Source organism: Netta rufina, assembly GCF_964035555.1.
Source record: "Netta rufina genome assembly, chromosome: 4".
NCBI lineage: Eukaryota > Metazoa > Chordata > Aves > Anseriformes > Anatidae > Netta > Netta rufina.
In genome coordinates, this window is record NC_140127.1 from 12,028,783 (window position 1) to 12,045,359 (window position 16,577).

A 16,577-nucleotide genomic window follows, 5' to 3' on the forward strand; every position below is an offset into this window, starting at 1 on the left:
ACCTACCTAAAGCAAAAGCTGCATAGCATTGTTTTGTGGGATGGTGCTAAGAGAAACAGAATATTCCCTCTTCAGTGGTGTACAGCTGCTGACCCAGTCAAGAATCATCTGCTGCAGTCTGTCCCAGTGCAATCAGCTAATGCATCACTTCTGCAATCATTCACAGCATTGAATTCACTGGGTAATCCTCTTAATGGTTGCTCATCCTGTATAAGAATGGCTGCACTGGCATGGACGTGGGGTCCATCTAGCTTCATTTCCTGCCTCCCACTGTGGCCATAAGTGGATGTCCAGAAAAGTCAGAACAGGGGGCGGCGTATATGGTGTTTCCTTCAATTACTCTACTAGTTCCTTACTGTTCTTAGGGGCTTCCTTGGTTTTGATGTTCTTTGTGTATTTGATGTTGCCCTGTCACCCCCTAGCATACATGTAAATATTTTTCCTTCACAGTGTCACCTAGCAAGGAGTTCTGTAAATTGTTCCCTGTCAGGTGAAGGACTGACTCCTGTTTGCTGTAAACATGGCTTTTGAAAATGTTATTTGAAGGCCACCTTTTTTGGTGGGTGTGTTTTTTTGAAAGAGGCAGCGAACAGTTCCATCTACTCTCTATTCCCCATCATTTTGTAAAACTCTGTCAGATCCTCCCTACAAGCTTACCATGACCCTTTATTATTTTTTTAATGAAAAATTAGTACTGACATTTGCAGCCTTAATCACTGCAATGTCAATGACTGTTTTTTTCTCTCAAAGCCCCTGCATAGAGTCAGTCAGCAAACAATCCTGTGTAATAACTCTTCTATTTTGGGGCACAGGGCCAAACAGTCTGATGTAGTAAATTGAATGACATTTTAGCAAATCTCAGGAAGCTGCACGTTCTTAATATCAGAAAATAATCTGTCCAATTGTTTTTGTGGGGAAAAAAAAAAAAGGCTGTGCCCTAGTTAACAAAAAGCTTTGTGTTAATGAAGTCTGAGTTTGTTTTAAGGTCTTCTTTTAGGTTTTAACATCTAACAAAATAGACATGATGTTTTCTAGCAGCCTTTGAACTGAACTGAAAATCTAACAGTCCTGTCCTCTCCAATGATGCAGTTTGTGAGGCCAAAAAGAGAACCAGGTAGGAAGGAGAAAGTGAACGCAGCAGTAATGCTGATAACGTGACAAAGGTATCTTGGAATGCCAGTTGATCAATAAAATAATTTTACCTGCATCATTGAAATAGAGCACACTGTATAATCATTACAATCACAGAATCATAGAACCATTAAGTTCGAAAAGACCTCTAAGACCATCAGTTCCAACCATTACCCTAGCACTGCCAAGTCTACCACTAAACCATGGCCCTAAGCACCAGACCTACACATCTCTTAAATACCTCCAGGGATGGCATTGCAACCACTTCCCTGGTCAGCCTGTTCAAATGCTTCACAACCCTTTCAGTGAAGAAATGTTTCCTAATATCCCACCTAAATCTTCCCTGGTGCCTCTTGAGGCCATTTCCTCTTGTCCTATCACTTGGTGCTTGGGAGAAGAGACTGATCCCCCACCTCACAGTAACCTCCTTTGAGGTAGTTGTAGAGAGCAGTAAGGTCTCCCCTTTTCTCCAAGCCTCCTTTTCCCCGAGCTTCCTTTTCTCTAGGTTAAATAAGCCCAACCATTTCTCATAAGACTTGTTTTCTAGACTCTTTACCAACCTTGATGCCCTTCTTTGGACACGATCCACCTCATCAATGTCTTTCTTGTAGTGAGGAGCCCAAAGTTGAACACAGTACTTGAGGTGCAGCCTCACTAGAGATGAGTACAGGAGAACGATCACCTCCCTGGTCCTGCTGGCTGCACTATTCCTGACACGAGCCAGGATGCCATTGGCCTTCTTGGCCACCTGGGCACACTGCTGGCTCATGTTCAGGTGGGCATCTACCAGTACCCTCAGGTATTTCTCTGCCAGGCAACTTCCCAGCCACTCTTCTCCAAGCCTGTAGCATTGCACGGGATTGTTGTCCTCCAAGCATGGGACCCATTACTTCGCCTTTTTGAACTTCCTACAGTTGGCCATGGCTCATCTATCCAGCCTATCCAGATCCCTCTGTAGAGCCTTCCTACACTCAAGCAGATCAGCACTCATGCCGAACTTGATGTAGTTTGCGAACTTATTGAGAGTGCACTCAATCCCCTCATCCAGATAATTGATAAGGATATTGAAGAGAAGTGGCTCCAGTACTGAACCTGGGGGACACTACTTGTGATTGGCCTCCAACTGGATTTAATTCTATTCACCACAAATCTTTGAGCCCAGCCACCCAGACAGCTTTTTACCCGAACAACGTGTGCACCCACCCAAGCCATGAGCGATCAGTTTCTCCAGAGGAATGCTGTGGGAAATGATGTCAAAAGCTTTATTAAAGTCTAGGTAGACATCATCCACAGCCTTTCCCTCATCCATTAAGTGGGTCACCTAGTCATAGAAGGAGATGAGATTAGTCAAGCAGGACCCACATTTCATAAACCCATGCTGACTGGGCCTGGTCACCTGACTGTTCTATGTCTGTCCTGTGACGGCATTCAAGATGATCTGCTCCGTAACCTTCCCTGGCACTGAGGTCAGACTGACAGGCCTGTAGTTTCCCAGATCCTCTTTCTGGCTCTTCTTGTTGATGGGCGTTCTGGGAGATTAATTTTTTTTTTTTTTTTTTTTTTTTGCCAGAGTCTTTCTCAGTCTTTTCTGCTGATGTTAGTCTCCTCCCTAAAATGAACTTAAGTATGCAATTGAAAATAAATATGTAATTTAATACTTTCACCATTCCATCAATAATCCTGGGCTGTCCGTCTGTCTGAAGCAACAAACATGATGAGGAGTAAGTGCAGCAAGAGTTGCTGAGAAAAACATTGTCAAGTGACTTATACCCTGCCCATGATTCAGTCTCTCCTTTAAGGATACCCTTGACCTGTTGTGCTTCTTCGTTCATGTGGGAGGAAGATAGGAGCTGGAGTACTTAACCACCTGTCTTTATTAGTGTCAGCACTTCTTGACATTACAGGATTATTGTCCTGAAGAATAAATAGGTCAAAGAGCATTCTAGGGATGTTCTAATCTTTTCTAATCATTGAGGTTTCGACAGTTAATTGGTTTAAAGCTTTTATTGATGTGGAATCTCATGCATTCTGAAACCTACGTTTTGTATGACTTGCAAAGAACGTGGCAAAGGGAGAAAAAATTCTTTATCAGCAAGATAGTTTTACTGAGGAAGAGGATGTGTTCCTTGGGCCACTATAATTAATGTGATCTGGGTGTAAGAACACAGGACTGGGATTTGAATCAAGAGAGTTCTTTTTCTGTTTTTGAGGGACATGGACAAGTCAGCTGTATTCTAGTGTTGTTGTTTTTTTTTTTTTTTTAACAATTATTAGCATTTGTAGCAGTATTACCTAAGAATCTGATTTGTGAGTCAGGATCCACTGCTGTGTTAACCCAAAGCTAAAAGATGGTCTTGGGTATGCCTGAGAGAGTTTGCAGAGAATATTGACAATCAAAATTAGGAAGTTAAGTGAATAGTCTCTAGCTTTCTCCATGTTCTTCTCTGTTCTTGTACAGAAATCATCAAGAGAAGTTTAGTCCAAAATCTGGATTTCGACAGTGTCCTGAATGGGTGTTGACAATTTCATTTCTACTCTTAATAGTAGAAATTTTTCCTTAGTAATAATGCTGGTGCTTGATGGTGTTGTCTTGATGCCATGATGAGCAGGTACTCTAGTTTTAACACATTTTGGAGACTCCTGCTTCATTTAAAGTTGATACGTGGGAGGTGATGATTTTCATGGGTGGGATTTTTTTTTAGGCTAAAGTGGGATGGAGAAGTGGTTGCTGGTAGCTTTTGACAGTGAGTTGGTCTCGGGTAATTTTTCAGATGTAAACATTTAGGTTACACCAACTGATGAGCACACACAGTTGAGCAAAACAAAGCTCCTACGTTTTAGACAGAGGCTTGAACTTTTGTATGCAGTATGCTGTAGCAGAGGTTTTTTCATCTAAGAATGAAATTGATACATTTGCAAGTAATCTGTACTCCTCACGGCATTCTGTGGAGGTCTGTAATGGTTCAGCAGAGTGATCCTCAGGTAGTGCCTGTGTTTGGGATGCATGTTACTTATTTTATGGTTCCACGTTGATTTCTCCCAACAGGATAGTCACTGTATTGTTGGCTTTAAAGGAAATCGGGCTTTAAAGCACAACAGATTTCATCCCATAGTTTCACAAATTTCACAAGCAACACTTAAGCTGAATGAATAGAAATCTCACAGAATTCTCAAGCTTCACTAATTCAGAGATAGGCAGAAATTCATATATACATAATAAAAGTAATTTCCCATGCAAGTACAAAAGTGGTGTAATTGCATAATCTGTTTCATCAATAACGCAGGTTTCTGCTGTTAAGTTTTGGAAATGTGACTAAAACTTGATGTTTTTATTACTCCATGTGGAATGCAGGTGCTTGTCTAAATGCTCAAATTTGAAAATCATGGGTTATATTTATTATTTGAACTCCAGCACCAGAGAGTGTTCTGAGATGATGAGCGTCAGATTTCTGAAGATATGCAATTATTTAATGTCTTCTAGTAGAATTGGGAGTCAGTATAACTACACTCAAAACTATCTTAAATATTTTTAAATGATTTAATATTTTTTGATCTGAATGTTTGCAGGATATTTAAAAAGCATAATATATTCCAAAATATACTTAGTTACCAAAGTGTGACGTAATATTAGAAATGAGTATATGTTCTTTCTACTTTCTGTATTTTGAAGGATAGCATCAAACAGACTGCCAGTATTGACAACAGCAGATTTTCAGCTCAAATCATATTTGAGGCTCTGATTTTGCTTTGTTTAAGTTTTCAAAGCAGCCTAAGAACTTAAGCAGCTTGAGAATGTGACTGTTAGGTATGCTGCCTTCTGGTAGCTTTTGCCTTTCAACCTGCATCTTTCATTTTAATGATGGAAAGATCTTCTCCTTGCTTTGTTTAATGTAAAGTTATGCTGCAAAATTAAAATAAGAGGAAGTGGCCAGTTTGTAGGAGCCATTGTATAATCCTGTGCTAATGAACGCCATGTAAAAAGAAACAACATGGATTGGAGGAAAATAGGGAAAGGACAGTGGGATTGCAAGTATTTGAATAAATCATACATACTATCTTTTTTGGAGGTCTTCTAAAGTATACTTGTGTGTACTCTGCCCAGTAAAACTATGATCTCTTGCCAATAGTGAGCAGACTTGTAGAGGTTAATGTTTAACGGGTCCCTAGCTAGAACTGCTTGCTGTGTTCTCAGCATACATATCTCTTGTTCCCTTGGAAGCATTATTTTGTGTAAACAAAGTGCATTTTAATACTGAAATGCATCTGTCTACATGTGCTGTTCCATGACGAATCAGTTAATAGTGTGCTATCAAAGGATTTTCTGCTTTTAGCTCACACATGCTTGTTATCGTTTTTCATCTCCAGTCAACACAAAGAAAGCAATTATTGTACTGCCTGATTCCTGCAATCACTGACTATTGCATGCTCATCTTAATAGCATTCAGTCAGTGGCAAGCTAGATCCTAACTGACTGCAGGAATGTTAATTCCTAACTTTTACTAGCAACGGTGACAGAAGAATCTGATCTAACACACCTTTATGACTCACTTCTTTGAGTCAGTTGTCTGCAATGACTCATACTTAAAATTAAACGTATGCTTATAATGAAGATGTAATGCCATGAAAATGGGAGCTGGAAAAGACCTATGAGATCACCTTGAAGATCCTATTACAGTACGGAATGTATTTTCTTTTTCTAGTTTAGAGGTGAATGCTCCAAGACCAGGAAGTTCTGTAACCCTTCTTGGGTGGATTGTTATGTGCTCTAGTGGAATTTCTAGAGGAGCCTCAGCTTATCTGTATTACCCGGTGTTGATTCAGAGGGACATAAAAAATGTGCTAGCTGAGCTCGGGCACCAGTAGTACCAGTTTATGGAATGCTTGAACGTGCTGCTCCCCCGCTCTTCAAAATCCCTAAGGCCTGAACCTGCTCTCTTTGCAGAATTTGTAAACATCATACTTCATTGCTGAGAAGCAGAAGTGCTTCAATGGTGGGTAGCTGGCACGCACCTCTGTGGTTGTTATTCCACTTCTTTTAAGTTCTTTTGTTAATGAGCTGGCCATATGGTATTGTGGGCTAAGAGAAATACAGAGGTAAAACTAATTTGTTTTCCTTGAAGGATCTGTCTGCACTTTACGGGATAAAGTACAGTCCAAGCCAGTGCCAACGCAGTCTTTTAGGCAGCAAATTCTTTCATTACTGTGTAATTCATTGTCAAGCTGTGAACGGGAGGAGCACCATACATGGAGAAAGACAGGTTTCTCAACTGTTTGTTTGAGTCTTTCCAACCTACTTACATGGACTTCAATGGAGGAGCTCTGAATTTTGGCACAGCTTCACACTTTTCTAATGCAGAAATCCTTTGGCAAACAGACATGTTTACATCTCAAACAGTTAGGAAGGATAGAGGAATGTGATGGTCGTTGTGCTGACTTACCTCTGTTCCCTGGCTTTTGATGATCTCATTATCATTTGCTCTTTAACACCACAGCTGGTATTTGCAGAAGATTTTTTTTTAAGATTCCTTCACTGGAGGTAGCATAATTATTTTAAGCATATATTGAAATATCAAGCGATGCCCCCTGTAACTACAGTAACTTATCATTATTTATATTGCTATTGTTCTGAATGGGCAGCTGGATACTGCCATGAGCAGAAAGTCTGCCCTGTGGGAAACTGAAAACAGAAATCATTAATCATAGCCTTCCAACTTCATTCCTACATCTCTCCTCTGATTGCGATCACCTGACCATATTTGTGCTTATTATTCTTGATACATCCTCTGCTCAAGTGAGGGCAGTCCAAAGAAACCAAGCGAATGAAAGGTAGAAGTTAAATCTGGAGGAATAACTTTTCTCTGTACTCTAAGACTTGGTGATAAATTCTTATAGCATCCTTGCTGTCTTTGGAGATACTCTGATTCCACATCCGGGTAGCAACGGAGGCTTCATTTATGTTTCTCAAGAGTCCCTAAGCTGCACTGCTGTACAGAGGTACTCTGACTAAGGGCGAGATATGTTTTACCTATGAGTCTGATTTGTACTTTAATTTACTTTCACTGAGCAATGGTGTGAGTTACTTTTGATGATGCTTTCATATTTGGAATTGTCAAGCTTTTGATCAAGAGCTTTGCTATTTGTAATTGTCAGCTGCGTAGACAAAAATATCAATATTGTGGGTATTGTCCGAACTCATAGTAAGTGCCCACTTTGCTTTCAAAGTATTCTGTGTAGTGCTTTTTTTTCCTGCATATCATACAGCACTGTATTTACAGTAAAAGGCCTATTTCACTGGTGGTGAAATGATTTGATAAGTTACTTGATGTGGCTTAGAGAATACAGGTAACAAGAAAAAAATAGACTCAGTATTGAAATCTTATAGAGGGCTTACACTTGTCATTAAGTATGGTCTTCTTAGTCATATGCACTTCAAACTAGGATAGTAACTGCCTAACTAAGCAAGTATGGAAACACAGGTAACCAGAGGAAATCCTGGGAAATTAAGACGTAGTGAACATATGGGTAGGAGTCCTCCTTTCCTATGCCTTACTATATTAGGGGATTCACTGAGTAGGCTGGTTTGACTCAGCATTTGAGAAACAAATCTGTGAGGAAGATAAATTTGATCAAAGATTTTCCAGTGAATGCAGATGGAGGCCTGGGTAATGGTATGTGGACAACAGCACAGGCACCACATCAGTCTTGTTTGTTGATGCCTTAAGTTTAGTGCAGGGATTTGAATTACATAGCCAAAGTATGCAGATTCTGGGATGCTCCATTTTCACAGACAAGTTTAAAGATGAAGATAGCTATAACTGATTCCTTTACACAGCTCTTTTCTACCCTGCTGTTACAGAGAACAGCAAGTAGCAAGCACAAGAATGTTCAATGAGATGTCATCATTTAAATAGCTTTGATAAACCACAGGTGCAATCTCTTAAAGTGCTTTCATGTCACTTTGGACCAGAATCAGCCATGTTGCACAGATTACTTTTTTTACAGACTTTTATATCAGCAGCATTTCTAAAGCTTTAAGGAGTTTGTTTTGGTAAAGATGTAACAGAGGAAGACTGTTACGATCTCTATGAATAATCTCCTCAGAATCCCATCTATTATGTAAAGTGTCTACTGCTCTTCACATGGATTAGTTCTGTGTATCTGGTTCAGTTAGAGACAGGGAGTTTGTTGTGATTTGTATATCTGCAACACTTTTAGGAATGAGCTTGCCATTACAACATTAATGTAATACCCCATTGAAGACACACAAAATTCAGTACAGCAGTTACAAACAAGAAAATTGTTCTGACAGATGGAATTCCTGTACAATCTGAAGTCCCTGGGCTTGGACAGGTCTGTAACACAGACAAGACTTTAACTTTGAGAAAGCTTACTGAAACAAAATTTCAGGGATTCGCAGCCAGTGACAAGTGAACTAACTCTGGAGCTAGAAATACGATATCAGCATAGCAGAGCCTGAATTTCATGGGCTTTCTGAGAGCGTTTTCTAGCTCTCTACTCCTAGAATCATGTAAAGTTAACAAAATTTTTACTTTGAAACATTTAAGAAGTTCTTCTGTTTGCAGGGGCTTCTTTCAGATAGGAAGGTTGTGGCAATGTGGTTTAAAGGAAAATAACACTCAGCCCTTTGAATCCAAAATGGCTTGTCATCATTAAGAGAAAGACACAGGAATTTGAATCAAGCATCAAAACTTGATTGAACTTTAAAACTTCACACACTTCAGGATAGCATCAAATTTAAAACTTTGATATCAAAGTGGGGCAGAGTACAGAGGAGGTGTTTTAGTGATTTCATGCCTAAAAATACAAGTGGAGTAAGAGAAATCCAAATTTGGCAGTGGCAGCTGCACAGATTGTAAGGATGACTGCATTGATCGTGACTTTCTGATTTCAGTGTGGCAGTTAATCAAGGATTTGGGGCTTGGTTGTGGGTATGGAAAAGAACTGATGACTAGATTTTGCAAGTATGTGTTACTGCTTAAGTTATCTGTACTGACTTGGTGCAAAACCTGGTAAGAATTATAAAGCTATTGATCTTTGTGTCCCAGAGTCAGTAATTTAGGATGATGAGGCATGTTTTCTTTGAGAAGAACTCATCTTGTCAACAGTATTTTCCATTCATACTTTTAAAATCAATATCATAGATGTTAGGTGAAGTGACTTATCAACAGTTTCTTATTACTTTTTTTTTTTTTTTTTTTTTACATTTTATTACTTTCTGAACTTAATCCATGCTTCAGCAAGTATTTGAGCACAGGCCAACTTTTAGCACATACAGCAGTCTTACTAAAGATGACAGTGTGCTTGCTTTAAGTTACATCCAGGCTTAAGGACTTCTCTTAAGTTCTAGTAGTACGGAAAAGAATGCCACTGTAGTTGGGGTATGTTTAGATGATGTTTCACAGGCGCTCTGACGTCTTTGTTCCCAGCTAGTGTAGTACGCACAGCATTCAGACAGCAACCTTGGCACTTGCATCGTCAGAACATCGTCAGAAATTCTGTGCCCTGGTCAGTGGCGTGATGAATCAGGCCCTCATTTTGTGCAGAAGAAAGTGCAGAAAGCCCTGTGGGCCTGGCAGTTATATGGTCTTCAAAGCTGCAAGAGTTTCATCCCATCCAGATTCACCTCAGTTGTCTCTTACTACAACAAAGTGGGTGATGAAGCTGGCATGTGAGAGCTTGCTGAGCTGTGAAGCTTTGGAGAACCATGACAGTACAGCATAAATACTTGGCTGTTCGCTGAATGACTTCGCTGTTTCAGAAGGAATTTCCACCTGAATCTCTGAGACAAGTTAGGGTGACAAAACCCTCCAGCAAAATTCTGCATCTCCAGGCATATCCTGAAATAACTTGTCGTCGCTGTAGTTACTGTTAGGTAACCCTGGTAGGGAGCCTACAGCTCTGTGTATGTGTTGAAAAATCCCCTTGAAGCAGTTGATGTTTTAATTGGAGTGAATGTATTACATTTGTTTCAAGAGCCATCAAGTGGCCTGGGTGACTTTGGCAAGTGTCTCATTCCTGGGTGTTTGACTTCACTGTATTGGCTACAGCAGGTTCTGTAGGAGTAGCTGCCAGACAAGAGGTACATCTGGTTAATGGTCTCCCTTTCTCTTTTGTTCCTGAGGCAAAGGTAATGACAGTTAATTAGAATGTAGGGTTTATGAGGACAGCTAGTTATGATGTAACCAAATTTAGACTAGGGTAGAAAAGAAAACAACATCCTTAGAGCACAAGGACTCTCCATCCCTCTGCATAAAAACGTGGGCAGGGAGGGTAGGCAGCCGGGCTGGCTGAGCAAGGGCCTTCTGCTCAGACTGAGGTGCAAGAAGGAAATGCACAGGCAGTGGGAACAGGGATGTGTGGCCTGGGAAGAGCACAGGGATGTGGTCCAGTTGTGCAGGGATGGGATCAGGAAAGCCAAGGCAGGGATGGAACTAAGCTTGGCAAGGAATACTAAGGGTAACAGTAAGGGATTCCAGAGGTACATGGCTCAGAAAAGAAAGGCCAAGGAGAGTGTGCCCCCTCTGATGGATGAGAAGGGTGAACTGGTAATGACAGACATGGAGAAGGCTGAGGCACTCCACAACTTCTTTGCCTCAATCTTCACTGCCAGTCAGGCTTCCTAAGTCTTTTGTTTCCCTGAACCCACAGATGGAGGCTGGGAAAGCCTTCGAGGCCACCTGAGGAAACTGAACAAGCACCTGATGATAACCTTATGGAAATATATTTATCACACTTAGAATTTTGAATTTTAAATATAAATTCACTAATAGCTTCTTCCAAAGGTTCCGCGTGTAGATGTCATAATTATTTACTCAAATGGGTATGAATTGCCTTAATTATTTATGAGTTCATGCATAGCTTAGGATAGCTGAAGTTTCTTCCTCACTGAGAACATGAATGAGGTACTTGAAAAAGCAGGATGTTCTGTGCTAAGAATCTGTATCTTCACTCCTTGTCAAGGCATGTGCATGGAACTCTCCAGACTCGTTTTGGTGTGGAGCACTCCCTGTTCTTCAGGAGCAGACAAAGATTAGAGTCATCATACCGAATCAGAGCTTTAGAATATGTGGCATATATATCTTTGATCTTTGAACCCAGTAATTTCTGACATCTCACAGAGAGATGAAACAGCTCAATGATGCATCCATACGTTAAGAAACATCTTAACAGTGGTATGTGTGGGGTGATGCCACCTTGTCTGGTCAGTTTAAGCCTCTAGGGGAGATATTTCATTGCACTTTCTTTAACACTGCTAATGACAAATGTTTATACTGGTCATAGATCTGACAAGTCACCATTAGAACTGCAAACACAGTTTCTTGAACCTAAACTCTGAGACAGCAAATGTTGAAAGCCAAATGCAGGATGTGTGGTGTAATGCAATTCCTTTGAGTTATCTGTTCTTTGGTGTTTTGATTGTCCTTTATTTGGGTGATCCCTTTGATCCTGAGTAGCATCTGATATTATTTCAGTTTGTTTAGCTGAGAATGAAGATGTATTTCAAGTGACAGAGTAGCAGACTTCAGCGTATGCCAACTTGGTAGCCTCAACTTGTCTTCTCTGCTCCGTACAGACACTGTCTCCCTCTGCTACTACAGCATCCCTTTTGTTTGCAGCTGAGTGCCATGGCCTGGCGTCTGCAGGCTGCATGCCCAGTTCCTGTGGTGTCAAAAGCTAGCATCCACTTCAGGCAGCATGGCAGCAGAGTATTGCTGGAAAAGAGGGATAGTCCAAAGGTGAGGTATTGACACTGGGCAAAAGGCCCATTGATGTCAGTGAAGGCAGGATCTTGCCATGAGCAGCTCTCTACATATCTGTCTGGTTTCCCATTACCTTTGATATACATCATGTTTTTCAGTTCAATCTTTTCAAAGCTAAATAACAAACAGCTTTCTGTCCCATTAAACTTTTAAACACAGACAAAGTATTTGGAAGTAACTGTGAGCAAAACGGAGCATTCCAAAACAGAAGGTGAAAACGAGAATAGTTTTAAAAATAGGAAGTAATAGTAAAAATAGTTTTAAAAAGGTAAGGGTTCAGGAGAGATCCAGAAAGCCTGATGTACAGTCCAGGAGATTTGTAGAAACTGTAGCAGGCAGCATAATTAATAAACAAATGGATAATTAGAGTCATTGGGAGACACAAGCACGACTCATTTTGAGAAAAATATTGTGTGACAAAGGAGCCAGTAAGCATGTTTGTAAATAAAGCCAATTCAGTTCACTTGAGTTTCCAAAGGTTTTGATAAAATTATCAAAGGCATTGAAAGAAGCAAAGCTCACGTGTGATTAGAAGAAAAGTATGGATTAATAATTAGAAAGCAATAAAAATAAATGGTCTCCTTATCAGTGGAGAGAGGTTGCCTGTGAAGTCTCTCAAGGATCTTTGCTGGAATTTATACTATTCAACGTTTTTAATAGTGACGCATGAAGAGGCTGAATGTGCTGATAAAAGAAAATTATTCAAAGCAGGAAAAACTGGTTACAGGGGCTTACAGAAGGCTTTTAAGATACTCCATATTGGCTGAAAAAATACTAGGTGAATTTCCATCACTAGACAAAAACACAAAAATTGTGTAAATGTATACCAATGAGCTCTGAATTAGTTATTATTTTTATAAAAGAGATCTTGGTGCTATAGAAGCTTCACAATCCTGTCAGCTCAATTAGATATCATGAAAGCAAACAAAAAGCTGCATTTTAATAAGAAGCCATCACTAAATCTGAGATTTACTTATATAAATGTAATTCTGCATGCAGTTCTGGCTACCTCTTCAAAAAGGATTTAGCAGAAGGTAAAAAGGTGTAGAGAAAGACAGCAAAAAGGATCAAAGGCAGCAGAATGACTTATTTAAAATGAAAGACCATATGAACTGTGATTTTTCAGTCTGATTAGACTACTAATGGAGTTAATGGAGTAGTGTGTGTGGGAGGGGGGTTAAGTCAAAAATGGAATGGGGAAGGTGGGTAAAGAACAGTATTTGCCAATTCTCACAGTTCAAAAACTAAGGAAAGATTATATGTCACCTTATCTGACATGGAAGTACTCTTTTTTTAAAAAGTTAATTAATATGTAAAGGTGTTTTGAAACTCCCAGCCATAGAATCCTACAAAAGCTAAAGACAGAAGTGGACGTTAAGGAATTTAATGTGATCACAAAGTATAGGTCCAATGTTCACTGTTAAACACAGTGATCAAGGTTCAACTTCTAAGTCAAAGAAAGCCCCAAACCACAAAGTGCCAGAAGCTGGGACAATGCATTAGGGGCAAACCTCTGAATTTGCTCTTACTCCCCTAAGCACTCATTATCTGCTGCTGATACCGGAAAATGGTCTGACACAGCACTATTTGTTCTTTGGTTTTGCACACTTCTGCTGAGGAGCCAAAGCAAGAACTTTGGCCACCCTGTATATGGGCTCAGTGATACTTGGAAACTTCATCTTGTATGTAGGAAGCCCAGCTTCTGACTCCATGTTCTGGTTGCCTCATCAGAGAACACCAACACAGAAAGTCCACGTCTCGAGAAATTTTCCTCCAGAGCATGTATTGACATAAACTGTTTTCAAAATGAAAGGGTTGTTGGGAAGAGATCTTCAATTTCTTTTACTATCTATTACTTTAGTTCACATCAAGAGATAAGGATTCAAGGAGATATTTTTATTTTTTTTTAGTTTGCCTTCTGTGATACAGGAAATAATTCTCCATTTATTTTCCTTACCTTCCTTTTGTTAATTTCACTGCCGCCCTTCTTCTTTCAATAGGCATATGTTTATTCTTCTTTAAATAGCCTTTAAACAAGCCAGTTGTTTGCTTTATATGCATTTTGTATCATTAGTTTGTACTTTATCATATTGTTCGCTGTTTGCACGCTGGTAGGGAATGTCTTTCTGTTAGAGATTATTTGAAAAGGCTGCTCTGCTTTTTCTTTCTTTCATGTTTCAATTTTCTCTTTCTTTACTTTTGTAGGTGACAAAGTCCACAAGGGAAGGATCCAGCCGAACATGCCTAGTGCCACAACCAGACCTGTCAGATGGAACACCTCAGGTCAGCCTCCGATTAGCAGACAGTAGTTCATGTTTGAAGGAGATGGATTTAACAGATGAAATCTCCTTCGTTAACAGTGGTGCATTTTTCTTCAGGTTAGTGCTCCTTTTTTGTCTTTGTATTTGTTTCCTTATTTGTTCTGTACCTGCACCTCCAGCTCTGAGCATTTTGAACATGTTTTTTTTTTTTTTTTTCCATTGAAGCTCACAATGTCAGCATGCAAAATAACATGCTTATCCCTGTTGAAGCCACACATTCCAACAGGTGCCTTACAAAACCTGATGCATGCTTTAGTTTGTCATTCAAATGTAACTTTGCGTACATATGAAGATGGCTTGCTTGGTAGAGGAGTGCAGATGGACAGGACTGATCTGAAGTCAGGCACTAGAAATGACACTGAGTACAAGATGCAACCAAAATGTAGGTGTCTCCTGTCAGTTTTTAAGTGTGTTTGATCTGCCCAGTTTAAGTTGTAACAGGTAGCTGAGTTTATTCCCGTTCTCAGCCCAAAAAGGGAAGGGGCTTTAGGGGGGGTTTATCTTTCTGACAAGAATGATGATAGTACTAGGATTGTTCAGACAAGAAAGAAAAGAAGAGTATCTATAGAGTATCTTTAAGATTATCTGTCTAAAAGTATCTTTAAGCGTCTGTGTATTTTTCTGTCTATTTTTCATGAGTATACCTGTAGTTTTGATTGATGGCACTTTGCCAGTGAGGTGAGCAGGTAATGGGCAATTTAGCTGCTTGTAAAACTCTTCACTGACCATCAGACTGAACCAGTATCTTTTCCATGTTCTCAGGTTATTGAATTGTATCTCATTCCCTTTTCTCTTGTGTCTAGTGCAGAACATGAAGGATTCAAGTTACTGTGGGAAATTCCTTTATGCTACTGAAATATGAGGTTGGCCTAATGTGGGAAGTGGTGCTATTTACATGTCATGAAAGATGACACCACAGTGTCTCTGCATACCAATGCAGAACACAAAGCAGGGGCAATGCTGCCAGACACGTAACTGAGTGACTTCACTGAGTAAGCAGGAGACGGGGTGCTATTCTCAGCACTCGCACAGACAGACGGCAGTCAGCTCATGAACCGAGTTAGCAAATTATGCACCAACACCAGATTTTGATTCATAATAATGGTAGTGAAGCACAGATGTTAAATCTGGTTTCCAGCCCTTGCAGATGCACAACCTTTTTAGCTTCTAGCTGTGTCAGCTTTGTGCTTTACTGTCTCTAATCCCACCCTCAAAAATTCTACATTCAGAAGACATCAGGTTAGTTTACATTTCCAACTAACCTATCCTATGAATCTATGATTCTATGAATCTACGTCTTTATTAATCCATCTCCTGACTGAGTGAAGAAGCAATTACTAAAGCAAGTCAGCTGGCAAAACTGAGAAAGCAATACCATTCTACCAGCTAGACAGGGCCGTGCAAGTAGGGATGAGTTAGAAGTTATGGGCTCATGCATGGGTATGCCGGAGCTTGGCAGAGAACATGCCTCTGTCAGTCGGTATTCCTCTACTTGTTGTAAGGTGTAAAGGGAAATGAAATAGTGGAGAGCTGAAACAAAGGAATGCTAAGTCACATATCAAGGAAGGTGTATGACTGATGTATTTCATGAAATATCCTCCAGAATTCTGATTCTTTTAGTTGAATGTTCCCCAGAGGAGGTAATCATTTGCTGTAGGAATTGGTACTTTCCAGTAGAGGTCTTATTCCTTAGATAGAATAGTACCACTGAAATATGGGACGTTTGGACTGATACTGGTCCAGGACACTAAGCACCAAATTAGATGCCTTTGTAATTAGGCAGAAGCAGTCAGTCTCCATGCTCAGTCCTCAGGATGAAAGAAGTCTGCATCTCTAATTTTATCTGGGAAATAAATAAGCTGTAGAAACGAATTCTTTTGCAATCCCGCTTTGTTGAGGAACGCCCTAGTTTTCTGTCTCGTATCACACTTGTGTGCCTATTGTCTGCTCTGCTGTTAGCTTCCAGTCAGAGAAGTCAGTAGCTTTTCTGTCAGAGATCTGCTGCTGCTGCTGAAGAATGAGGTAGTGCTTGCTGTTTTCTGTCCAGCTCCAGGACACCAGATTGTAGAGCAGGACAGGGTGCAGAGGAGGAGGCTCATGACCACACCTAAAAAGAAGAGGGGGGAGAGGTCCCTAGTAGACCTGGGGCACAGCTTTCTGTGCAACAATCAGAAATCCTGATTCCCTGGCATTCATGTAGTGCTGTAATATATCAGGAGTGGTTTTAAACATGCTTTTGGCAGCCTTGTGCCATTCCTGTGGGATCCAAGCTCACAGCAAGGTATTATCTGGTATTATTTCAGTGCAGGGCTACATTAGGAGTTTTTGCCTTTTTCAGCAGAAG

General features: G+C 40.2%; 1 protein-coding gene across 3 annotated transcripts in view; it reads left to right on the top strand.

The window, feature by feature from the left end:
* The window catches only part of FAM13A (family with sequence similarity 13 member A), a 127,685-nt gene that overhangs the window by 34,760 nt on the left and 76,348 nt on the right, over window positions 1-16,577 (top strand). For all 3 annotated transcript variants that reach the window (XM_084286695.1, XM_084286696.1, XM_084286697.1), the window contains exon 6: window positions 14,118-14,290. In XM_084286695.1, coding sequence (XP_084142821.1) covers window positions 14,118-14,290 — 173 coding nt within the window. The remainder of the gene's footprint in view (window positions 1-14,117; window positions 14,291-16,577) is intronic.